This window comes from Oreochromis niloticus, linkage group LG10 (assembly GCF_001858045.2).
Source record: "Oreochromis niloticus isolate F11D_XX linkage group LG10, O_niloticus_UMD_NMBU, whole genome shotgun sequence".
Classification (NCBI taxonomy): Eukaryota; Metazoa; Chordata; class Actinopteri; order Cichliformes; family Cichlidae; genus Oreochromis; species Oreochromis niloticus.
The window spans coordinates 27,902,382-27,929,636 of NC_031975.2; the positions used below are offsets into that span (position 1 = coordinate 27,902,382).

The following is a 27,255-nucleotide window of genomic DNA, read 5'->3' on the forward strand; positions in this document are numbered from 1 at the left end:
AAACTCACGCGTGTTCGGTTAACTGCTGACTCTAAACTGGCCGTAGGTGCGGGTGTAAATGCGAATGCTTGTCTGCCTCTATGTGACAGACTGGGAACCCAGATGGTTGCAATACTTGGTCCATATTTCTGACCACTTGAAGAATATGGTATTAACTGGTTGCTGTGCTGCACTGAAGTGTGTTTGTCAGAGTGATTCTTCATTATAACAACTGTTTTTACAGCAGGAACACAAATAATATAAACCATGTGCCAGTTATTTCCTATATAATAGTTTGGAAAGCTGGAAAAAAGTAATAAACACCAGGTAATTTATTATTTTATGAACATTTTTATTATTTCGTTGCAGCATCATTACTGCACAAACAAAAAGCAAAAATAAACCATTGTTCTTATTAATTGGAACATAAACAATTTGATAATTTTCTTACACATATTAAGTATCAAAACAAAATTAAACAAACTCACATACGGCTGATCTAAAATCCCATTATTAAAAAAAAGAAAAAAAATATCAATATTATAATAGGAAGTAAAACAAATATTTACAAAATCTTTTGATGAAGCTAAAACTACAGTATGTACACAGTGGGTGGTCAGAGCTCCCTTCCTTAGAGAGACAGGAGAACTTGTTCCTTGGGATGAAAAATAAAATAAAATGAAACAATCAGATTTGAAATAACAGGATGCGTTTCCCCTAACTGAACACACACTGGAGGGATCTGGGCCGAACCTTCAGCCTCTCAATGCAAACAGGGCCAAGCTAAAATGACAATAAGGACGATGCGACTGTTTAAATGTTCTGGCATCACGCACCCGTTACAGATAAGAAAACACCACTACGTCTGAGTATTTGCTCACAAAGTTTGTTGTTTTAAAAGAACAAAGAGGCACAGTGCTAATGGTACAAGACACCTGGGAAAGTAACAGCAGCAGTTGGGATTACAACAGATGTTTTCCTTTTCAGCTGCTTCACTTTTAATGCTGCACGTTTCCACCTGCAGACAGAGTCTTGCACTCTCTGGCTCCACTTTAACAGCGGGTGTATTTGTTTTATATTTTAACCCTCCTGTTTTTTTGTTTTTTTAAGGGCTCATGACAAGACCAAACAAAAAAAATAGACAGCTCTTAATCATTTTCAGCTTTGACATGTCTGCAGACGGCAGTTGTTGTTATTACAGGATCAAAATGCTGGACCTCTGAAATGCTGCTGCTGTTACGTTCTTGGATTATTTGTTTAAAGAGAGTGGGTGTGCACGCATCGTTCACTTAGAAAAACCACTTTGGTTGCAAGATTGTCGTCTTCTGTTGTAATAATCAGTGTAGATTTTGCACTGTTTTTATATTCTTGTCGTCATTTCAGAGTAAAATTTGTCTTTAATGTGCGCATTATACCAAAACTATGCTCACCAAGTATCAATCAATTAATTAATATCATTAATAACAGTCCCTCAAGGCGCTTTATATTGTAAGGCAAAAACCCTAAAATAATAATCTGAGAATGTCGTGGCCTCGCTTTAAATACGTTTAGATAAAAAGAGAATCACAAAAGCCCACGAATTTCTTGAAAGAAATCTGACAGGTAATGTAAACATACTATATAGTAGATTTTAGAAATCTCCTTAAGTTATTCATCTATCTCACCTATGTCATATAAAAAGACCCAACAGACCCCAAGTCAATCTCTTTAAGGCTGTCCGTGATGAGGTTGTGCTGAAACTCTGTGGGTGGTGGATCTGGTCTGTGGAGAAGCAGCATGCTAGAAAAAAAGTGATAAAAACAGTCTGTAGTGAACTCTGCAAAATAAGGTAGGTAAACGTAGTGGGTGTATGCCTGCTGGTTTATAACTGAGGCATGAAACTGTTCACTGCCACTGCAGATCAAACATTTCACTGCCTCTGAATGGTGAAAAACAAAAAAAACAACAAAAAAAACAGTCTGAACTCCAGCAGTCCTGTTATTGATCAGCGTGCAAGATTTACTGGAAGACGTTTTTCTGAACAGAAGCTGCACGAGCACACCACACAGCCGCTAATCGAAGGTTTAGATCTCCACGAGAGTCGTGTTTTCGACACTTTTGGGAAGATGACTTTTAGTGCTGTTCACTTTACAGCATCCACTACTTGATAACATTTTCCCACGAATAGTAAAGGTTTCCCTTCTTTAGTGCTCAAGCATGTTGGAAGAGCACTGCTCAGTCAAGCCTTCTATGTTTTCCAAATAAAAGTCAAAAACATGCAAAAGCCCCATCGATTAAACGCAAGCATTCATGTGAACGTGCACTTCCTGTTCTTTCAGTTAATAGGGCTGCCTGCGAGAGCGTAATGTACCAGGCGCACGGTGTATTATAACAAACCTGATTACATAATAGAGCTATCCACCCATCTCTATCTTTCTTGGGTTGAAGTGTTGAATAAATACAGGACAATTAAGCAAAAAGAGAGAAAAAAAAACGAGAGGGTGAAAAACAGCGCTGAATGGAAAAGGCAAGCAAACACCAAACTGTTGTCATAGGAGCTCCGTTGCCGCGGCAACAGGTAATGTCATGGATACAAACATTGGCAAATTGCGCTGCTCTATGAGCTCAACAGGTATTACCTGTATAGAAAAACAGGCAGAACTAGGCGATGATTAACTTTTCCGTGCAGAGTTTTCTGATTCTGACTTATCTTTTTTTCTCTTTTCTTTCTTTTTGTTTTTTTAAAAGACCCTTGAGAGGGAGATTGTACCACAAGGAAGTTTCAAAGTGGGATAAGACTCAATAACATTCAATGGAAAAAAAAAAAAAAAAGGTTGTCAAGTATAAATTTCAATACATTCGTCATATTATTAAACACACATATGCACACTTACAAACAAGTATGTACAGAGGACAGGCAAGTGTTTCCACCTCTTAGTTACAAGTTCATACCTCAATCGATAAAAGGCGGTGACAGTGGCGAAGATGATGATGATGACGTTGGCAGCAGATTGTTTGAAAAGTTCATGTTGTTGTTGTTTCGTGGTTTTCTTTTTTACTTTACTCTTTTTTAAAATGCAGCAGAAGAAAGTTTTCCAGCATTTGATCAGAGTCCCAAGTCCTGATTGCAAAGTCTGCGGGGAGGGATTCGAATCGAGATTCACGAGCTGCTCGTGAGAGGGCATGTGATTTAGGACAAACTCCAAAATCACCACAGTGGTCGAATTTTTTTTGCTAAACCGTCGGCTCTGGTGTGAGAGTTCAGCAAACTCTGCAGCGACTGACTGCAGACAGATTTTTATCTAACATGGAGCAGCTCCAAAAGTCTTGCTCTGTTATCATCTGCCTGGATCCCCTTTCGTGTTTGAACAACAAATGAAACTAACCGGGTGAAAGAGCAGGTAGTAACTGTAAGGCCCGTTCACCCGACATGTTGACAACAGATATGCAGGTCTTTTATTTATTTAAAAACTCGTTGGTGTAGCACCGACGCTGGAGTTTATCCATGGGTAAACTGCGGTGCAACTTTTAATTCGATTTTTAGACAACTCATGAAATTAAACACCAGAGCACTTGGGGGTGGGGTGATTTTGGTTTTGTTTCTGACTCTTATAAAGCTGATTGGTTCAGGCGGCTGTCTCTTTATGCTCAATGGAGTGTGTCTGTATATGCAGGTATATTTGGTTTAGTTCTGGTGACGCTTCATGTGCAGAGCCAAATGGTCCGAGCGTGAGAAGCAGCGGCTGCAGGCGATGCACTTGAAGGGTTTGGCCCCGGTGTGTTTCCGGTAGTGTCTGGTGAGCTCGTCGGATCGAGCGAAGCGCCAGTCGCAGTTCTCCCATGTGCATCGGTACGGCTTCTCGCCTGCAAAAAGACAAGAGGAGAGCGTAGAGGCGTCAGATATAGCAAAGACATGTTCGAGACATCAGTACACATCAGTCAAATGTCTGAGTTTACTTGAACACACCACAGAAAGTGACTCCACTTTCACACACTCAGGCATTCAACATACACGCGAAAGAAACTTCCTTTAACATACCAGATCGTGTTTTCTATCAGATATCATTTTAGCTCGGATATTTCTGAGTGTTTTGACGTTTGGCAGTTTGTTTCCTGCCGTTTAAAATATTACAGTGATGTCAGCACTCTAAAAATAACATCCCTTCACAATAAGACTTGTGTGCCTGTACGACGTCTGTGCGTAGTTGTATTTCTAAATGTGGGGGGGATTGTTTGAATGGCAGTTAGCATGCACTTTTGGTGTTTACGGCTTCCTTCTGTAAAAACTCCTGTCTGACTTCAGTGAAACTAAACCGAGATAAAAATCTCATGAAGCAGTTTTTGAGACAATGGGTCCAACCATTGTGACGGTGGTATGCATAAAAACAAGTGTCAAATTGTGAAAGGAAAGATTTGAGTTGGAAAAGTAAAAAAACTTGCTTTCACATGAATTAACAGAAGAGAAGAATGAAAAAAGACACAAACAATTAAGGAAATTTTGCAAGGACCTTGCAGCAGTGTGCGTGTGTGCATGTCATCCCAGCTCACTTTATGGACATTTTCAGCTACACTTTCAATTATCAGACTTGGTGCATATGCGGGAGAAAGTTAAGAAGGTTGCTTTTCCTTTTTTTTTTTGTAAATATAACAGCAGCAAATCAAGTTTTTTTGCAGTAAAACTTGATGACTTCAAAGCATTAAAGACTAACGAGCAATTTTCTGTGTGTTTGCATCATTCCTTTACATCTGAATCCTAAAGAAACTCCACACAAACATCACACAGAAACCATTGTCCGCACTGCAGTCGGTCTCCTCTCTGATAATATTTAACTGATGAGCACGCCTGAATTGGATAAGCAAAAAAATGGATGGATGGATCTTGTTTTAGTCTATCAGCTCAACTTTATGTCATTCTGCCAACTTTCTAATGTGATTATCATCAAAGTATTTTGCCTTCACAAGAATTAGACTTGTTTTAATATTCCAACTCAAGCGAGTGAACATCAATAAGACTGACAGTTCATCTGTAACCACTGAAGGCAGCCTTTGTGTCAGGAGTCTCAGAGCACAGCACGAGTCGTTGTTACAGGTGTGGCAGTGTTTGATTGTCACACTGCACATTAATAAACGTAACTGTGAGATTGTACACAATCCATTTTTTTGTTTTTGGAGGGGAGGTTGTGGCTTTGTGCCATTTGCTAAAGACTGAAAACAAAATTGTTCAGAGGCGTGGATCTAAAAACTAGATTAGCGTTGTGTAACCCTATAGGCTGACAGCCTGCTTTGTTTTCATGTCATCGGTTGCTTTTTTTAAATCCATGTTTTAGAGAAAATTAAAAGGATTATTGGAGAAAGTACAACTTGAACTCTTGCAAAAGCACAATGTCCCTGAATTGTTGATTGTCTGGGACATAAATCATATTATGCTCCTGTAATTATAAGGTAACAGTAATGGGTAGTAATGGGTAAGAAGGTATAATGACAGAGAACCTGTAGAATGGGAATTCAAAACACTGTGGAATAACGAGTTAAGTAAATCTAGCACGACAGTTATCTTACTCCACCCAAACACGGACATTTCTCTGCTGTGCCACAACGTGCTCTTGCCAAACAGTGAGCTAATCATCAACAAAGAGAGAAAAAAAGGCGCAGTTGAAAGGGTTGGTATGCACATGACAAGAGAGAAAGAGGGGGGAAAAAGTCATCTTTCATAGCCAAGGTGGAAATTAATGTTCAGGAATCAATGCGAGGCCTGAGCACAAACATGAGTCAAAAGGAGATAAGCAAACAATAAAGGTCTGCTCAGGCCAGATTCCTTCAACTTCGAGTCGGTGCTTTCCAAAAGAAGAAAAAAAAGTTCATGCCCTGATTAAAAGTTTAAATATGGCTTTTTCCTAAATGAAATGCTGCAGTTCCAGGAAAGTATCCAGACTAGATTTATTATTGGTTCCAATGTGGAATAAAAGCGATAGCTTTATACCTTGAACTGTTTGCTCACTGTCAATAGACTGTAGTGCTGTTGACATTCCAAATAAGCAATCCGGTAGATATTCGATGCCATAAAGTATAATTTCTAAGATTCTAAGTCCTGCCTGATAGGCTGAGGTAACCTATCAGGCAGTGTCGAGGGAGTGTGCCTCTCGTCGGCTGTGTGGGCCATCAAGTGCTCATTATTAGAATGGGCCCTGTTTGAGCTGATTAGATAGCTTCTGTTATTGACCATCAATCACCAGTGACAGCCATTAATGGAGTGAGTGGGTCCAAAGAGCAAAGAGGAGGTGGGGATTTTAGGTGACAAGAAGGAAATGCAACATTTTGTGCGTCTTATCCTAAAAAAAGTGTACTTGCAATTCAGATTTACAAATATTTCGTCCTCAGTTAGTCCAACCACTCTTCTGGGCAGGTACAAGCTAAAAATAACAGGACCACAAGTGTGCTAGCTCAGACGGGACCGTGGATCATTGGGTCTTCTCTATTATTTTCAAGGGTCTTTACCTTAAAGTGCCTTGAGATTACTCCTCTTGGTAACCGACTCGAAATAAATAAAAATTAAATGCAAAATAAATCTGATTATGAACACGTTAATGGATTTTAAACAATCCAACCAGCCCCGAAACCCCACATTACAGGCACTCCAGCCTCCTTTGAGGGCAATATCCTGTTTCTAGAGGTAACCGCACTTGATGTGTGTGAAGAGGTGGAGTGCAAATGTCTCCATATAAAAGGTTTAGGTTCTCAACCCACAGGTGTGTTTGGTTTTCCTCTATAGCTGCGCTGATGGGGTGAAAAGCACAGACGCCTCTCTCAGACTATTATCCCTGAAAGCTACAGCAAACAGGACGGTGTAATATGACACACACACACACAGAACAAACAGACTTGACTGGTATATATATATAGACGGTGGATAAAAGGAAGAAGAAGAAAAAACTTCCTTTAGTCAAAGGGGGGAAAAATGGGTTTGTGGGAGATTTACTACACATGCATCAGAAGGTAAAAACTGACACATCCATCATGTATTTGAACTTCATGCACTAGAAAAACTGAGCTTTGACAATACCGAGACATTTCACAAAGTATTTCACTTTTTTCTAGCTGTCAGCACTGGTTCAAGTGGAAACAGGAAATTTGCATGACTTCGCTGTCTATTTTTAAATCGCTTAATAGGGACGCTTCCTAAAAGGTACCAGTACTCAAAAGACTTCACAGGTATTTGTGTAGTTGTTTGATCAGGTGGCCGATTACAAACGGCAAAGCCATTATCTCTCTTTCTCTTGAAAGCACACATATATTAATGAATGCATGAAACACACACTTTTAGAATCATGACAGAAACATGTGTTGTGAAAACTTCTCTGATTGGGGTCTTAACTTGTGCACAAAACACACAAAACTGATTTTTCCAAGTTGTTTTTGTCCATAAAACAACAACAACAGATTTTCTAACCTAATGCATTTCTATACCTTCTGCTTAATGTCATACATGGCAATGCACACTCCAGCAGAATACACCAGAAGTGTAATAATAACATTTTATAACCACCTCTGCCTGGCTTTACTGAGTCAAAGAGCAAACATTTTCAGGCTCTTCAGGACACCAATAAACTCTTTGTGGACCTCTTGGCTTTATCAGCTCACTCTGTGTTTGTAAAGAGGGCTGGAGGGTTCCCTAATCAAACTGATAGTATTTTACTCTTTAGACACACACATGTACACACACACACACACACACACACACACACACATACACACCAACGCAACTGCAAAAGCCAACGTGAAGAGCTGGAGTGGCTGCTGAGGCCACGGTCAAGGTTTCGCCCACGAACCAGTGGGAGGTGCAGACTGTTATCACAGACGTGTTGATGAGCACAGATAGCGATGCACTTAAACTATATTCACATCAGATGCTCCCTCAGGGGGTTCATGCCGATTGTCTCCACCGAGGGCACCTGGGCTACGGGCGCTTGGCTGCTCTTCCTCTTCCTCATTCAAATGGGCGACCTGTATGTGCTCCATCATGTTAATGTTGTTCACAGTAGTGGATTACATATTTAGCCAGACCCTTCCTCTGTATAAAATTAAAAGTGATAGAGTAAATGCACTTTAGAGGAAATAGTTTGCTTATTTACCATAAAGTGCAATCTATAAAAAGATTGTAATAAGAATGTATTTTAGGGCTTCCTCTTGGGATATGTTACAGACACGTGTACTCTGGGATTGATAAAATATTTGGAGTCTGACTCTAATATATTGAGTACAGCAGCACTGCTATATTGTGACAGCATCAATATATCATGGCAGTGTCATATCTTAAGCTGTTATGCAATTTCCAAGACTAATCTTAACCATAAGTAAGCATAACGTTACATTAGTCATTACACTTTACTCCTAAATATTATTACTTCATGTCCTGGTTTAGTACAGCAGCACTTTATACCTCAAGACTTACTTCCATTATTTGAATAACTATATCACCAAAGCAGCTACTACATATCTAACTAATAATTATGAATTTAGGTTTCATTGTCTTTTTTGGTAACACTTTCTTTTAAAATATTTATATAAGTATGAGTTAATAAGGAATAAGAAGCTTATACACACTTATTACAGCATAATATTACGGTAATTAGTGTTTAGCAGTCTTGTAGCTGCAAAAAAAAAAGTTAACCATTAATTACACATTATTATGTAACCTTAAGTGACTTTATGGTGTAGAGGTTAATGCTTACAAGCTCCTCAAGATTGAGACTTGGAGGAAACAAAAACCCAAAAAGCATCAAGGGGGTCGCATATTAGATCAATCTGCAGTAATGACTAATAGGAATAAGGAAGAAAAGAAACAAAAATTAAGAACCAAAAATGTGTATCTTATGATCAAAATATAACCTCATTCGATGATGTTAATAGCCATATAGTCTTATTTATTCAGAATAAATTTATCTCCTATTATGCAAATGTCTTACTAATTGTCTTCAGTTTTTTCGTCTTATTATCTTTCATGTAGTGAGTAAGAAAGTAATAAGTATCTACAGCTTATTAAAGTACCTTAAAGTTTTCCTGCAGAGGGACTGAAAAGTAACCAAAGATTTGGTCACATGTAAAAGTAAACTGGAGCCAAAAAGTCTACAAACTCACTATGCATCAAAGTCTTCACCATCAGCCGTTCCCAGCACGCAGTGTGTACGAGTGTTAGACCATACTAGACAGACAAATACATTTACAGCAATTTCAAGTTTCCAGTTCACTTAACATGCAAATCTTTGACCTGTGGGTGGGAATCTGAACATAAAGATCTTTACTTAAAGGGGATTTCAAGATCAATGAGCCATCAGATTGTTCAACCCTATACATATAGATTTAAACCCAAGCTCAGACGGAGACCTGCAGTCTACAGCGACTGATTTGTTAGCAAAATCATCATTTAGAATGGAACAATAAGTTGCAAAAGCACACGTCTGTTAGCCTGGGAAAACATGATGCTTTGTGAAAGACTTATAGAATATTGTATTACATATATATACACACACACACACACACACACACACACACACACACACACACACACACACACACATGCCCAAGGGACTTCCTGATACTATTGCCTTAAGAAAAACAACTCATGTCTCTCTGGCAGTGAACTGAAACAGACATAAATGAGGGATGATGTTTCACCACATTAAAGGTTCTGTGCCGGCAGACTGTTGATGCAACGTATGGGTTAATGCCTCACAGGAAACCCTGTAGGCACGGACTGACAGCAATCGTGCAGGCATACATTACTGTGTAGTTGTTAATGAGGCATCCTAATTAAACACTTTTGGGTTAATCGGGATCAATAACAGCCAGTTTGTCACCTTTGATCACCGTGAGCAGCTGCTGGTTTGGTGGTATAAAACGGTGGGAGACAAGACTCTTGGTAAATGTCTCACTTTTGTTTTTGTGACTGGTTCATAATTACACACCGAGCAAACAAACACTGCAATCCTATCAGTCCTATCTATCTATCGATCTACAGAATGTAAACGTGGGTGTAAACTTGGCAGGTCCTGTTAAGATACTATGTGTAGATTAATAATAAAATAACGATAATCTCTCTAGAAAAGCAATAAATGAATTCTTGGAATGAACGCAAATACAATGTAATGAGTCTACAATGTGTGCTATGTTATCTTTTTTAATTTCTTTGATAAAGAATGCTGTATGTAGTTTTCTTATGAGTTAAAGGTGTGGACTGCTTCTACTCAGACAGGCAAACAGAACCAATTATAGAAAGGTTAATGCTATAATGTAACTTTAAAAAGGTCAGTGTGAAGTCAGTGGTAACTTTATAGTTTTGGTTTATATTTAAGGTCCAATATTACGCACCGATTCATATGTGTGACTAAGTTCAGCAACCCAAATAAATCTGAGAATAAAAGGGGGGCCTAGAATGCAGCTGTGAGGCACTCCACAAGCACAGTATGCAGATGCCTACTCAATAGATAAGCGAAGCCATTTTTAAGGCCGATGTAAAACAACTATCCATCCAGCAAATCACATTTGTTAAGGAAATACTCATAAAATAACTAAACCTTGTGTCATATATACTGTATCGTGTCAGGATATGCCTCAAACACTGGCATTAGCTTTGTAAATTTCTTTTGATTTGCCTTAAACATTTCCTGGAGTTCAGAACAGTCGGTGCAATGTTTCTTTTACATGCTCAACTTATGAGTCATCAACTGAATGCAAAACAAGACCAAACAAGCCTGGATTGGCCAGACAGCAAGCGAAGCCTGGCGGTGGGAACCGTGGACTGACCAAAACAAGTAAACCAGGAAACCTTGGTCAGTGACATGTCTGCTGCTGTGAGATCTGCTAACCGTGATGAATTCTTTGAAATGAATGCCCATCACTCCATCACGCATTCAGCCTACGTCCAGTTGCGGTCTGCTAGTAAGACGCATTCAGTGGCCGCATCGACTTGCCAGATGAATATAAGGATGGGACGTGCACTGCGAGGTGTGTGTGGGCAAAATGTGAACGTCTTTGTTCTGCTTTGTAAAACAACTGCACGTGCTAACTCATAAATTCACTGCAAGTCACACCTCATGACACAGATCTAAGAAACGTGGGCAGGATATGAAATTTCATGTATGCAGACTGTTTATGACCCAGATCTAACGAACGTGGGCAGAATATGAAATTCAACATTGTAGGTCATAATGAAAGTGTCCGAATTTTGTCTCGGGCTATATTTGGTCATGATATCGTAACAAACCGCAGGTTTGGAGCCACAACCAAAAATACTGCTTAGACAGTGATACAGTAAATACTGTAAAGGTTACTTTACAGTATTTACTGTAAAGGTTGAAGCCACTGAGATCCACACTTGTCAGCGTACTCTTTAATTGCTCTTGTTTTGTTTACCATTCTCACTGCATGTTTCGAAGCCCATTTGTCTTTTGTGCTGCTGTATCCTGCTGCTTCAACAGCCCAACTTCCCCAGTGGGATCCATAAAATTTCATCTTATCTATTTATGACCGCAGAGAGATCTGTTTCTATTTGTCTGTTCATTCACGTGTTCACGCTTCACTCTGTCAATATTTTCACACTGGAGGAGCTGTGCAGCTTTAATCGCATGAGTAAATCTTCAAAATCCAGGTCTGGGGCCGCTGGGAATTCACAGGTTTCATCTTACAGAAGGGAAATACATTGAAACCAGCCCCTCCGCCCCCCTGCTCCGTTCTCCGAACCCCCTACCTTCCTCCTCCTACATCCTCTGAAAAGGAACTGAAAAGCAGGAGTAACTGGTTTGGCCTTTATTTAACTGCGTGTCTTTCCTCTTTTTTTTTTTAACCCTTCTTTTCTTCGTCCTACCCTCCTCCCTCGGCCCTTTGTTCTCTTTCACTGGGGACGCTACGTGGACAGGTATGAACATGTATAAACACGGCGCAGAAAAAACAAAAACTCAAATATGTTGCTTCTGTGCCTTTTCTTTTCATTGCGTTTACCTTCTTCAACCCCATCATCGCTATTATTGTTGCTGGGTGTATCGAAACTGGCGCTGACATAAAGCATAAATAAATACGCTTAAAGCAAGTGAACTTGGAGGATGATAAAAATGCATGACTGCAGCATGCTGCTGCTTCATCACCTACAGTGTAAAGCTAAAAAACTAACTTCCAACCTTTGAATGTTTTGTGAATCAATCCTAAATTAAAATTGATATAAATTTGTAAATAACAGCAAAGACTGTATTTCAGCCCTCGGGGAGATTAGTTTCTTACCTGTGTGTGTTCTTTGATGTGCCTTCAGATGGGAGCTCTTTGTGTAAACTTTGGTGCAGCCTGTGAGGAAATAACAGAGGATCATTAGCCAGGAGGACAGCTGACAGGAGGACACAGCACAAAATCTGTCTTCAACATACAGAAGCATAGATGGATAGCATAGATGTTGACGAAATTCTGAATCATGAGGTGTTGACTTACTCAGAACATGTTAAAAGTACACCGTTTGGATAACATAATGCAACATCTTGCTTCTAATTTAAGTGCAAATTTAGTTGCATAGCAATGGGTTGTAGTGTTCACTTTATCAAAAAGTTAAAGGAAGAAAGATAATATGTATTATTTATAAAAAGAAGAGTAAAGTAACTGATGTAAAGTTTGCTTTCAATGCACATTTTCTCTCACAGTATTAATGACTGTGAGGATTTAGTTTGCAGGTGAGAGGCCGTGCATTGCTGAAAGATTTGCATGTGGGCTTTTGCTTTGGGTATAGAGTTTATTTACATTCAGTGACACTGGGAATTGGACTACTTCATGTGTGTGCAGATATGGGATTGATGTATGCTTTGTGTGTCCCATTGGTAATTTACAAAAGACTGTAAGTGAGGCACAGACTGCCCTGACCCGGCAAAGTGTACCACCTTTCACCCTTTCAAGTGATGTCACCAGTAAGATCCCAGTACAGCGAGACAAAAGCTGAACCTGACTGGGCTTTGGGGGTGAGACACAAAAATCAATGTGCACGTACATCCAGGTAAGCTGCAAGGTTTGACTTGTTCATGTTGATTTTGGAAACTCTCTTTTGCCTTGAGCATCACAATGGTACATACCGGTCCAAACAATAGAGCATGCAAATGAAAGTGAAGTCAGATAACGTAGTTTCATTTCACATTGGCTCGTATTTTTATTTTCAATTCAGAGAATTGTTGTTAAAACTAGCTTTGCGGGTTTACTTTCTAATGGAGAAACTTCAGTTGTAAACCATAGTTTATAGTGATATGGAAACAGACCACCCACCTGGGTAGTCGCAGAAGTGAATCCTCCTCTTCTCCAGTTCTGGGTTGTTTCGCCTATTGTATTTTGGACCTGTTAAGACACCCTGGCCGTGTGTCATCAGCATGGCATGATGAGACATCCCCGCTACCTTTATTCCTCCCATACGCTGCTGGTAAGGGGGTGGACCCTGGGGTGCTAGGCTCAGCAGCTCTGCCTGGCCGTCTGGGCTTCCGGGCTGGGAATTTGGTGGTGAAGGCGGTAGGCTGTGTGGCGCTGTGTGCTGGGACGAGTTGTTTGGAGAGTGCTGGTAGTAGCCGGGATGATGATGTGGCAGCTGGTGCTCTGCCATCATGTAGTTGCCGTTGGTCGTCGGCAATGTGGCGTTGCCGAGGTTCAGCATGGTCCTGCCGCTGCTGGAGCCGTGCGGTGAGGGACTGTTGTGCGATAGGGTCATGGTGAGGTCGCCACTGCTCGCGATGGGCATGTGGTAGACCTGCGGCTGTGGAGGCGGAGGTCCGATGTGAAGCTCTGTGTCCAAGTTTGGCTGCTGCTGCTGCTGCTGCTGAGATCCTGTGGTCACGCTCACCATTCCTCCAGCGCTCATGTCCGGTTTTATGAAAACGTTGTTGACTACAGGCGGCACGCTGAACACCGAGGTGAAGTCCGGAAGGGCCTGGCTGGTTGGGATGGAGCAGGGCACCTCCATCCCGGGTTCCGTCTTGATCTGCTGTGGCGTGAGGGTCTTGGTGTTGGGTCTGTAGAGGCCTGTGCGGAGGTGAGTGGTGCTAGGAAGGATGACGTTGATGTTGAGGCTGTATGGGGTGGCAGGTTTGTCCTCTGCAAAGTACTCGTCCACCACGGAGGCGCTCTCTCGTCTGTACTTCTTGTCAGTAGTGTCATTCGGGGTACTCAGTAGAGGACTGCTGTGCTGGGGAAGGTATTTGTCCAATTCGAGTTGAATCTGAAAAAGAAAAGAGACGCAAAGTTAACAGAAATACTTCACATGTGTACTAGGGAAAAAAACATTCACATATTTATTCCACAAATATTCTACCACGCCCTTTAAATAATAACACATCATAAGCTGAGAATTGCCCACAACTGTTGCTGTTAAAACTCACAGATCCCACCCATCTACGACAGACTTCCATGTTCACAGTTTTTGATTCTCTTTATGTGCTTTTGAGTCCTAATCTGATCAACGCTTTAAGAGATTATTTGGTGAACATGGATGCAGAAAGTTACACCCATTCCATGAAAAAGAAAACACAGCATGGTGAATTTGGTACCTTTCTCCCAGCATCCTCCTTGCGTCATAGCTCACATTCCTGATTCCTACTGAAGCTCAATGTCCTGACAAGCAGCCATAACTGACAGTTGGGGCAGATAGCTAAAAAGGGAATTCACCTACAAGGAAACCTTATAATACTATAGCCTCCAGGCCTCCAGAGTGCATCACACCTGCTGCGTGCTTGAATGATCATCCACTGACAATTATGCCAACTGCAGCAATAATCCTGGACACTGTCATATAAACATGCATGCACTCTTACAGGTGATACACATTTAAAAACAAATGTTTCCCTGCTGAAAGCTGAAAGCCTTGCCCCTTTGCTTTTACTGCGCAGCAGGCTTTTGCCAGTAAAAATCCACTGGGACAAAGGAAGGGACGTGTTTTACATTTTCATTCCATTGGGATAAAGAGAAGAAGATGCAAACAGCCAACAGCGAGAGCAACGCAGGTAGAATTCCATAAAAAAAAAATTGGAAAAAACAACAACAACAACAACAACAACAAAAATGCAAATAGATTCAAACCTTCAGTTAAGTTTCATTTACACAGTGGCAGACTAAGCACATAAGTAATCTAGAGTCACTTTACATAGTCTGTTCAAGTCTTGTGATCTTAAAGATGCAAATCCGACAACTTCCCCTCGACCGAGCGCTAGACAGAGGAGGAAACGTCCAATAGAATCACACTTAGAGAGGGCGACCATCTGCTGCGTCCGGTTGGGAGAGAGGGACAAGCGGAGAAAAAAAATATATTGAGAAACAACAAACAATACCAACAATGGACAGGCTGGCGTAGACCTGATGTACAGAATGAAAGAAGACAGAGATGAGAAAAGCCCAGGCTACTGAAAGAGAAGACAAAACTACTGACATGCAACAGTGCCAGGCAAATACCTGGAAATTAAAAAGAAATAGAAGAGACGCGCTGCATCATGGGAGGTCCCCATGGACGTATAGCAGCATAAATAAAGGGAGGGTTCCAGGCCATATAATCTAGTTCTAACTATAGGAGTAAAGAACTCTACTGGGATAAAAATGGTAAGATGAGGAGGAAGGTCATTAATGGCTTTGCATATAAGGGGAAGCTTTTTATATTTGATAATTCATTTGTTAATTTGTTAATAACTCCCTATTATATAACTAGTAGCTCATTAGCTCTGTCTAAATAAGAAGATGTGATTATCTGGTTCAGTGTAGTGACGGGATCACCAACTGCACAGTTTCCTTGTTCCTAAGAAGTTTCTTTTTTAAGGAACTTGAGATTTCTCAGATATCTCACAGCGATGCATATAGAAGGCATCCCACTTTAGTGAAACACTCACTAAAAGTTGCACCATATAAAACCCATTTTTCACCTCATTAATTTTGATCCATAGTACTTACATCTCTATGGCTGTATTTTTTTATTGTTCTCCTCTCGCTAATTTAAAGACGTTGAGACCTACATTAAAAAAAAAAAGGCTTTGAAAGTTGGAGGAGGCCAAGAAAATTGTAAAAGTGAGACACTGTGTGGGTGTCTGCTACACAGGTTTTCAATGCAACAGGTAGCATTTATCATTACAACTACCAGAATGTCTGCTGGAGCACATAAGAACCATTATCAGGTGACAGGACAAAACAGGCAGAGTGAAGAAGAAAATAAACTGCAGATATTTTCTTCTGATTGAGTAGAAAACATTTGATTTTCTTCCAAAGTGCACCTTGGCACCATTTCTCATTCAAAGTCTACATGTGGACTATTGCTCCTTCAGAGGTGCACAAGCTATCAAACAAAAAAAGGATCTATGCTGCAGAAGCCACACACTGTGTCTACGATCACAAATGCACATAGCTGTTTAATGCAGGCTACTTATGTGCTGTACATATGCATGCAGAATTTGATACTGTTCATGCACACCAACTTACCGACAAATTAATGTTCACATGAGGACGCTAACACACACAAACAGGTAGAGAGTTGACTCCATGGGTGTGGCCGACAGTCTGATGCACGAAGAAGAGGAGGAGGGAAAAAAAAAGGGGGAGAAAGCACTCACAGCTAAACCAAAACAAAGGCTGAAGGCATGAGGAAGGTGCAGTGAAACCTAAACACTGTCAGGTAAAAATAGACCTGCCAGACAAATCTGATCTGCACAATGACGACAGATATACACCCAGGATGATGGGAGGGAGGAGCCACCAGGTTAGAAAGAGTGGTGGGGGTGGGGGGAATCAGGAAGAACAAAAGTCCGGAGAAGAGAAGGAGAGAAAGCCACGTGAGCGGTAAAAGTGATGATTAATTCTGAAAGTGATAGTTATGTGTGAATGAGTGCAGCTAATCTAACGGGGACATCTGATTAGATTCAAAGAGATTGGAAATCTTTACAAACAAACTCCTGAATAAACTCACAAACTCAAAACCAAATACTGCGCTCTGCCAGTCACTGAAACCTAATATCCAGTGACCAAAAACGTGTTATTTCAGCACCAGTTATAGTGCTTTTTGGGGTGATTTGAGATTGGAAGAATTATTTTAACTGATCTCGACCTGATCGGCGGGAGAGTGAACTCTATGAACTATGCCCCTTCCGTGGGAGATCACAAATCCACAGCTCGCAGTAAAATCCCGCTCTGAAACGAGCCATTTGGGACAAATGACCTAATGAGGTGCTGATGTGTTCGAGGTCGCGTCCTGCAACCGAACAAAAGAGCAGAGCGGGCTTGTTTCAATGCGCTTATTCTGCAGCGCTGCTTCAAGTGCCAGCCCCGTCATCACACTAACTCACACATCACTCTGCTAATAAGCTGCTGATGTATTTGCACACACAAACCTTGGGTGGTTATTGGTCTGTGTGCACTTGAATTTGAGGAATGTGTGCATACTGCATGAATATTTCTACTATGTGCAATTAAATTTACTTAAAAGGCTTATCACTGTTTTCACCGATGGTGGGTAACAATTAAAAACAGAAAAAAATAGGCAAATGCATGAATTAAACAATTAAGAAGGGAAAACTAAATCTATGATGAATTCAAAGTGAGCAAAACTGATTTTGCAGTGAAACCGAGTTTTGGCCAAATGCACCAGTCGCTGAAGTGGTTTACAATGGAAATGCCTATCATGCAGCCTCGATGCAGTGATTAGTACTATAAACATGACAAGAACATAAACCTGAGGGCGGGGAATAAATTGAGTTTTATTTGTGTCGTGTATGTGGGTTCTGATTTTCTGTTGGCTTATTCTTAACTTTTTATTCATTGTGATTCTTTTCTAATCCTCGCCAAACAAACTCAATAAAAAAAGTCATTGTATAACGAATAAGCATACTCCTTGCGTGCGGGTTTGTCCGACCTTGTGTGTGAGAGCAAGAACTAAAGACCGGAGCGAGCGGCAGCGCATGTGTTCTGTGCCTTTTTTGCATATTGCTACATGCACGTGTCTCTGTGTGTACATTTGTATGTGCGTGTTACTGTTAGAGCGTGTTTCCTGCAGGGCTAGGATAGATGGCCGTCACTCATCGCCGGTAAACTGCCCTGTCATCAGTGGAATCTGAGCACCGGGTGAAATGAAAGTCTTGGGTATTTACTGAGGGGGAGAAAAAAAAGTGAAAACAAAAACAGACTCTCTGTTTCCTTCTGACTGAGAGCTCCTTTCACGATGGGACACAAACAGGTTCTGTAGTGCCGGGGTGCTGGCAACTGTCACCTTTGGGTGCCCTTGGTCATGTTCCCTTACTGGCCTGATGTTGATCTGTCTTCCTGTCAGCATCTGTACGCTGATACAAACACAAACATTTCTGCTCACTACAGGTGTTTCTCTCCATGCACTCTTTTCCTGAAGGCATGAAGAGAAAGGTCAGGGCTCTCATCAAAGAACATTTACAGAGAATACCAGCTACTCTGAAATGCACAAAATGTACATATTTTTAAGTTGACCAACTTTGCAAACATCATTTTTAAAGAAAGATCTTTAAAAATGCAGTCGACTTCCCTGCCAAAAGCAAGAAGCGATTCTTCCTCTCTAAACACAGAAACGAAACTCCCCTCTCTCGACTCTCACCAGACTTCAGGAAAGGTTTAACGTTATCATTTCAGCCCCATAAACAGGGCTAAAGTTAAAACCTCTCCTTTGCATAAGAGGATGTATTTCCTTCATTTGCCCTACAACTATTCTGGGTTTCTCTTTTGCCTTTAATTCATTAACACAAGAAGCACGGTGATCTCAAAGGAGTCCATGGGTTTACAGTTCAGAAAGTCTTTTGTTTTATGTGGTAAATGAGGAGAATATCTCTGGGCAAAGACTGAGTTGGTTAATAATTGGAGAACATGTATAACTGTTCTGCTATGAATCCTTCGGCCTGATAACAACAATCTCTTATCAGCTGTGTTCAGGTTTATGGGGCAGAGTGGGAGTTTCCACACTTCTGGCCAATTTCACGTCCATTCTTAAAGGCCCACTGTATCCTTTAAGGCCGACTAATGCAATGAGCAAAAACTTTACACTATTCATCAGTAATAATGTATACACATAGCAGCATATACTTGTCTTTGGACTTGTTAGTATTTTTCCCTTCACAGTCACTGCAACCTCAAGTTTCCATTCATTATGAAAATTAGCCTTCAGAATCAAGTTTGCGTGAGGCTCTATTACACTGAACATACCTGCAGTCATACTCAAGCTATGATTTCAAAACATCCACATTCTTTGCTTCTTAGCTGTAAGGCATACTGCAATATAAATATTGTTATTCAGCTCTAAAATATCTGTGAGATCCACCACACGCATGCCAGCATCATTGAGAATAGAGTCGTTTTCCGCCTACACAGAGTAGCCGTTTGAACCCTGATTCAAACCCTGAAAGCCTCCAATCTGCAGGGTCAATCCCCCTCCTCCTGCTAATTGCAAAACAAATGGCTTCTTCTGCACGCCAGTTTTCTTTTATGGCTTTCAGGAATGCAATGGTTGTTCGCCTTTGGATCTCCATAAAAAACACAGCTCTGCGTCAGGGCTCCCTGGCTGGGAATCAACAGAGCAGAAATCATGACAAGGTCATCAGGGCAACAACAAGACCTTTCATACCACGGTGATGTTTTATTGGCACGGATGATCACAGAGAAATGGAAGCATGTTTGACTTCCCAAGAAAGTGACGAGCTTTCTAGGGTAAAAGTGGCAAAGTGAAACAAGCCAGCGGAGTTTGCTTTGTTTTAAAAATGTACTGCCTCACTGCTTTAGTAACATCTGAAGACGAGTGAAGAGGGCGAGAAATCTTTTGATATTCACCCAAGTGCCTTCTTTAGTCTCTGATTTCCTTACCTGGATGTTTGATGATGCGTTAACGATTGCATAGTTTTGTTACAACGACATAATCTGGAAAATTTGGGGGTATTTTATATGCCAATGATGATGTGGCATAGCTAATAAACTATATATACACACGCACACTACTATACTGTATATACTACTGCACTGACACATAAAATTGCAAACAGTAATTTTGAATAAGGATTGTTTTTCTTGGTTTACAGTTCTGAGGTAAAAGAGGGCAAAACAGATATTTAGGCAGAATCCTCAGGAACCCTTCTGTGGTCATTGTTATTTTATTTGCATATCTTAATTTTAGCTCTGCTTCTAGCAATGACCTACAGCATGAACTAGCACTTATAACAGTCTCTGTCTTTGCTGTTAATCATTGTGTAAACCTACGCTGTTCTGAGGCAAAGTCTTTGGAAAGGAAATAACACTTTTCTAATATTCCTGTTACCACTTTGCCCAAACGGTGACCTTTTTCACACGTTATCCTATTTCTGTCTCTTATTTCTTATCGGTCTTTGTTCCCTGTTCTTCCAGAAAATGGTCTCTCAAGTTTAGCCTGCAGTTGGGTTGAAGAAACTGAGGAAGTCCAGTATCTCACTACATGTTTAGAGATAACAGAGATTTTTTTTTGTCTCACCACAAAATGATTTCAGCCTTTGTTTTTCCCCTCACAAAAGCAGTTTTGACTGTTTTTCCAGACGAGTGAGAGGGTAAGCAGTGGCGGTCATTAAAGAGATTTTGCAGCTTTGGTAGATGAGTTTGCAGACAATAAGCATTAGGAAATGGCAGAATATGACTGTCTGTGGGCAGCATGTGTTGTCTGGTATGGTAACACAGCCGGGCATGATGGGTAGAGCTGACATCAGCAGACCAAACAAAGTGAACAGAGCACAGCATGAGTCATGCTAGGAATTGTTCCTAGGTTTCTTGTTGCTCTCAGATGCAGTGTGATCAGACTGATTTATGGGTGTGAATACAATATGATTTATTAAAAAGAGACTTTTGAACCTACAATGTATTTTCCCATATGAATCAAAGGCTTTTGACTTTAGACAACCTGTTTATTGATATGTGGCTACAAAACACACAATGGCGATCAACAGCAGTGACGGTTGAGTTAAAAAAAACCCCCAAAAGACACCACTGGCAGTCAGGTGAGCACAATAACATGCATGTTATAGATGAAAAGTCGATAAATATACGAGTAGGAGAAGAGTTCCTGGAACTGGATAAATTTCAAGTTCACTTTAGATAAAGAGACAAAAGAAAATCGTCCTAGATTTCTCAATAACGCAAATAAAAGTGTTTCCCCACATCAAACTTCCTTTCACCGATCACTGCAGGGATCCCTGCAAGTCGAAACTCGTAGTCGGCAGACACTTGCTCAGATGCAAATTCAGCTGCATGTGTTGTCCTGGAAGTCAAATCATTAGTCAAACCAAAACCATCTCAGACCTCAGCTGCATGAAAAATGTCTGTCAGCGGCAAGGGCCATATAAAGGGAGGGTTGTGAGACTATAAACTAATGGGGGAGGCGGGGGTTCACATAAAAAGGCAAGTCTGGTCAAAACCATGGCACAGGAAGGATACACCCAAACACACCACGCGTATCCCAGGAGGTACAACTAAAATATTTATAAAGCCGTATCTGAATATTGATCTTCAGGAAGCATTCAGCGTGACTGGCGACATGCTCTTGATCTGTGCTCCATTAAGTTATTCTGTAACCTACCCTGTCGTCTGCGCTCAGTCATACAGGAAACCTACAGGTGATATAATGACAAAAGAATCTGGAAACAAGTTTCATATCGGTTACTTATTCCGGTATTAATACTTAAGAACATGAACAGATTTGTTCAAGTTTTTTAAAAAATGCAGTGTGTCAGAAGACTGACAAAGACGCAAATGATGCCTCAACAATACCGTAATGAACAGTCAAACCTTAGCTGAAATGTTGATGCCTGTAAGGACTGGTTCTTTTCTAATATTGACACATCATTTACAAGAAAAAAATGCACAGCTTTTCACCCTTCAAGCTTTTCAGATTTGTGGTTTTGCAACTTAAATGAAGAAGTCCTTTCAAACTCATCAAGCAGATTTATGTGCAGACTGAATAAATACCAGTTTAATCACCCTGAATGTATGGCTTGTAAAGAGCTAGTCTCAATATACTTAAAGTAAATAGAAAGAGAGGATACAGCATGATGACAACCTTAACAAAGGGATCATGTTAAACTATTAGTGTTTATTTGTAACACCAAACTCAAGAGTCCTGTGTTCACATGATAAGTTTCTGTATATAAAAAAGAAAGTGTGCAATACACGAAAAGGACTAAAATATGCGGGCACAACAGAGGTGGGTGTTACTAGCCGAGACTAGTAAAGTTGTGGGCCTTTTTCGAGGTAGTACGCAACTGTGCACAAAAGTTCATACTGACAGGGAGTTAAGTTCCGGAAATCAGCCATAAAGTGTCTACATAGGCCCACGTTAATGTTATGACGGCATCTCGCTGCAGAGTCGAGAGTCCAGAGAGTAAAGTGCAGTTATCAGTTATGAGTCAGGCCAGAGAAAAAGAGCACGGATCTGCAAAGGAGTACGAGTATCCATGAATTATCCAGAGAGCTGGACTTTAAGGTTACAACGTGGTTGACCAATAGTTCATTGATGATCATTTACAGTGGTCGTCCTTAAAGTTATTAAAGTGGTAGTTTTTAAATATAGAATTCTTTCACCAGCCTTGTCAAGCAAATATAGTTTAAGCAGAAAGCATGTGGTTAAACAATGATCTTGAATCCAAACCTCAAGTTAGCCACTAACTTCTGAAAACAAGTCAAATTTATGCTTTAGTTGACCAAAATAGACCTAAAAGTTAGCTGGACCCAGACTAGCTTTAATGAATCTCTGTGACTTATTAAAGAAGACCAAACTGCTTGATCTGTTTTGAAACATTTTCAAACAGCACGTCTCAAGATCAGTGAGTTCATTCGCTAATTTTTTTGATGAATACAGAAAAGCAACACTATAAACAACAAAGGCGAGAATATTCCAGCCAATCGAAGTCCTGGATGGTCCTGGAGTTCGACCATTCCCACTGAGTTTTCATTGCCACCGTGACTTTCTCATGAGGTTGACCTTTATCATCCTCTCTCTTTTGCCTCGGGGCGGCCTGTGGACATGCGGGCCCTGCTCAGACAGGTCGGGCAACATACGTCTGTCACGACATCACTGGAGTTAAGCTCTAACATAATTCCACAAAGACCATTGCATGTTACAGCAATGAGCACCAAACAAAGCAGCAGCTGAATTCTGACTGCACGAGCCAAACATTGACGCAACCCCCGAAAGTGACCCAAGTCACACTGTTAGAGAAAACGGTGACAAAGTTGATATTAACTACTATACTTGTACGCTAACCTTCATAGTTGATCATATCTGGAACCTAACAAACAAGTCTCGCTTTTTTGTCTTGTGATCATCTCAATGACTGACAGTTTAAAATCTACACTTCTTTTTCTGGGTTCACACTTTCAGACATATTAGATTTCAGTTCATGGAATTCTACAAGAACACAAACCAGTGTAGGTTGTAAAATACTTTAGTTTATTGCAGCCATTGTGCTCTAAATACATCTGCAGGAAGATAGGCAGACAAGGTACACAGTGTTTTCCAAGTCGTAGAGAAAACTGGATGAAACTCTAAAAACATAACTAAAAATCAATCACTCACACTTACTAACACTAGCCACAGTTGCCTTATCCAGTACCCAAGCATGATGGCTGAACTCACAGTACCAATGTGACTTTGTCCCAGCATCTCAAAACTTCTTGGCATCGTGTATTAGAGGCATCATGGAGGACGACAGGGTTCGTTATTTTAAGCTTTTGCGGCTACACACAGTGCTCTCACATGTCTTAGAGGTTGATTACTTCACACAGTGATTTTCACTGAGGCAGCTGTCATAGAGGAAGCACTGGTGTCCTGTGCTTCGTGAGCCCACTCCTAATGTGCCATGCCCGACTCCAAGCCCACCTTTTAAGGAAGGCCAGGGCTCCGTACTCTTACCTGTGCTCAGGCAGGGTAACGATCGGCAAGTGTAGGTAAACGATTAAAGAAACTGATTCCTTCCCCAGTATTCTCCCTTTCAATTAAGTTCATGAAAATCTAGCTTTTTAGTTTTGGGGTAATCCGGTCTAAAAATATCTGCTTTAGCACTGCCTTGGTTCTGGAATAACTAACTACTAAGCAGGCGTAATAGGCGATGGTCATTGTTATATAGAATATTGATTTTTTTATGTATAGTTTTTGATCAGAATATATAAAATAGATTCGTATAGAAGAGCCACAAAATATAAAGCATCACCACTGAAGGTTCAGTGATGTGGCTCGTCAAGCAAAAACTGAAGAGGCATAACCCGAAACAAATGATCTGCCATTAGAAAATCTAATACAAATATTTTCCTCCATAGCACAGCAGCACAATGAACTTCATTCAAGTTGTACAAACATGCAGATATCTAAATGGTTGATGGCTGTGGACAGATGTTTGCAGCCGTCTAGTGGCAAAGCCCACTGAGCCAATTCAAAAAAGCTTTTAATGTATGCTTTACTCCCATGTTTGCAGAAAGCCACAGCCTGAATCCAGCCCACTCTGCTAATGATGTTTCAGCCTGAACCTATTGCGTGCAGACACAACCTGTGAGAAACGTGTATCATATCCGGATATATGAACCTACGGAATAAAAGCCAAGAACAGACCACAAACATTTTTAACCTGTCAAATCCACTTTGGCTATGCTTTGTTGGTCACGTGGAGCTGGCAGAGTGGCTTTAGCCTTAGGTCTGTGGATCAGCTACTTGTTTACCAAATATGTGGCAGGAGACCAAACTCAGCACCATACAAAGGCGTCTGGTTTCTGTTTGTGCTCTGCTGCGATCACACAAGAACAACACAGGTTTCACGGCCATTTAACTTTAATGTCGTCGTCGTGTCTCTGCTGTGAATAGTGTACTGTTTATCCCTTTTTGCATTTATGATTTTCTGAAAACAATTAGGCACCCCATGTATACTTTTTATATATCTACATAAACCATGAGATACTTCCTGAAATTCCCAGCAAGCATCCCCAGAAAGCCTTGCACAGTGAGCTCTCCAAAGCAGGGCAGTGATTAATATAGAAGAGGATGTTTTGCAGAGATCTCTAAATTTCAACCTGATGGTATATCACGTGACCAAAACCCTAAGATCAAAAATATACAGGTAGAGATGGTGAATAAAATTTGAGGAAACAAGGTGTAACGTGCACGTGTACTCAGCTTCACTTGTTAATGTGAAAGATTATAAAAATAAACATAGAAAACATGTATGTAGCTTTTCATTTAACAGCATATAGAGAGCAAAAACAACTGCCAACACAGCAAGCTAGAACACCTGGTACTGCTTCCCCAAAAGTATATTAGCAGGGATGTGCATGGCTTTTTCCCTGCATCCACATAAAACCTTATAGTATATGATGACCAACGCATAGCGCATCACTGAAAACCACCAGACTAAAAAACTTTGAAAACATGGATAAAGCAACGCAATCCTACTGAAACCTCATCCTTCAATAGCACAATGAGAAATATCGTTTCATCTGAGCCTTGTGCTGCTGAGCTGCCACAAGTTACCTGCAATTGTTTTTAACCTATCAGCTGCGCCTCTATGCAGGACTTTTACCCGCTTGCCTGCCCGCCTTTACAGGTGAGCTGCTACATGTCACATGAAAAAGCAGCCTGATAAACACGACACACATGAGCCCCTCAGCCAGTTACATGACTATTACTGCTTGCTTATGCCAGAAACAACTATGTGTTGCCTAAAGCGGCACGTGGTTCCCATCCTCTGCGAAAAGCAGCGAACACCTTCAAACTCTCAGGTAGGCCGGATCTCCGCCTCACCTGAAGCCCGGCCGTGTTGGGGGAGATTCTTACCGCGGGCTTGACGTCCTCGAACACGGACGTGTCCTCGGCGCCCTCCGCTCCCGACATCCTCACCGGCTTCAGCTGCGTGAAAACCGCCCTTTCTTCAGTCGCGTGGGGCGGATTCATGGCCAATCCTACACTCGTTGCCATTAAAGTTTCTGCTTAAACAAGTTTATCTTTTTTCAGAATTTGTTTTATAAGTGCATATACAGTTACTAACGTTAATAACGCCCTACTGGAGCTGAATGCTATGGTGTAATCCACAGCCCTCCCTTTTCTTGTAGCTCGCAGGTAGACTTTACCTGAGCTCAACTGGACACAGCCAATCAGAGCAGACTTCCAGCCCACTCAAGGAGGCGGGACTCACCTGCAGGAAAACAACAGAGCATCAGGTGAAATGTTGCCCCTGCATAACAGGCCAAACATATGAAATACACACGTTTCAAACAAGGTTTCTTTCTATTTTTCTTTTTGCTTTGAATTAAAAAAAAAAAAAAAAAAAAAACAATTTAAAAAATATTTTGTCACACGCGACTGAACCGCAGCGTCAAACACCCTGAGATGAGAATGTGTCATATAGGCAGGGTGGAGTCATCCACGTGTATCATCCACTCATCACATTTCTTCAACTGCAAAATATGTGCGCAAAGTTAGATTTTATCAGTATCAGTTTTATCCAATAAGATAAAATTATGTTACTTCTGTTATTTATTTATTTTTGCTGCAAAATTATATTGTCAAGGATACCAACACACAAATGTTACCATAAGACAGAATCAGCATGCTGTCGCTCTGAGATTGAATGGGGTCAAGTTCGGAAATTACATGCAATCTGTTTCTGACAATACAACAATTAACTGTGATAAATCATCGAAAATCACTTGATGTGTAGCAGAAATTCACATTCACACATCAACATTTGTGCTCAGCAGCCTTCTTCTTCTTCTACAGGAATTTAACCAGAGTACAAGCAGCTGGCAGCCAGTTGAGTCGAGTCCCCTCAAGTTGAGCTCAGAAAGCAAAGACACATTCAGACTGATGGCAACATGTCTGCATTTATAAATTATACAGCAATTATTTGCAAACCTTCATCAGTCTCTCAGAGAGTGATTGCCCTAACAAGCCTACCCGAATATATATAGCCTAAAACTAGCCCTGGAAATTTCTCCAAAGCCACACCAAGAGAACAGATTTTCATATTTGAACACGTTTTCCACAAAAAGTGTGAAATGGAATAGCTCAGTTTCCTAATTTGAGCATCAGAAGCTGACTGGATGTGTGACTAGGGCGATGCTAGTGTAGAATAAGCCTGGTGCGAGTGACTTTTTCCACACTGAGTAGTTAGAATGTGGGTAATGGGTCAGTGAAGCTCATTGCTTAAACCTTGTGTTTTCTTAAAGTACAGCAATAAGATTTGCTCACCCTTTACATGCTCTCTGTTTATTTAGCTTCACCCAGACATTAATCTTGATTTTCACTGT

General features: G+C 40.8%; 1 protein-coding gene across 5 annotated transcripts; it reads right to left on the reverse strand.

Annotated features, from left to right (window-relative positions):
* Nucleotides 1-314: 314 nt before the first annotated feature.
* On the reverse strand, nucleotides 315-26,067 carry klf5l (Kruppel like factor 5 like). 5 transcript variants are annotated; one of them, XR_003221929.1, is made up of 6 exons: nucleotides 25,751-26,067; nucleotides 13,246-14,185; nucleotides 12,229-12,288; nucleotides 2,911-3,822; nucleotides 1,644-1,758; nucleotides 315-634 (listed from the first exon to the last, which is right to left on the reverse strand). XR_003221929.1 is itself a non-coding variant. In XM_013276479.3 (4 exons), exons 1-4 carry the CDS (start codon nucleotides 25,922-25,924, stop codon nucleotides 3,644-3,646), a joined length of 1,353 nt encoding a protein of 450 aa, XP_013131933.1. In that variant the 5' UTR covers nucleotides 25,925-26,067; the 3' UTR covers nucleotides 315-3,643. The 5 variants fall into 5 exon arrangements, 2 of the variants coding, with proteins under 2 accessions (XP_013131933.1, XP_005458290.1); XR_002063587.2 differs by having other exon boundaries at nucleotides 315-1,758; XR_002063588.2 differs by having other exon boundaries at nucleotides 1,644-3,822.
* Between the last annotated feature and the right edge of the window lie 1,188 nt (nucleotides 26,068-27,255).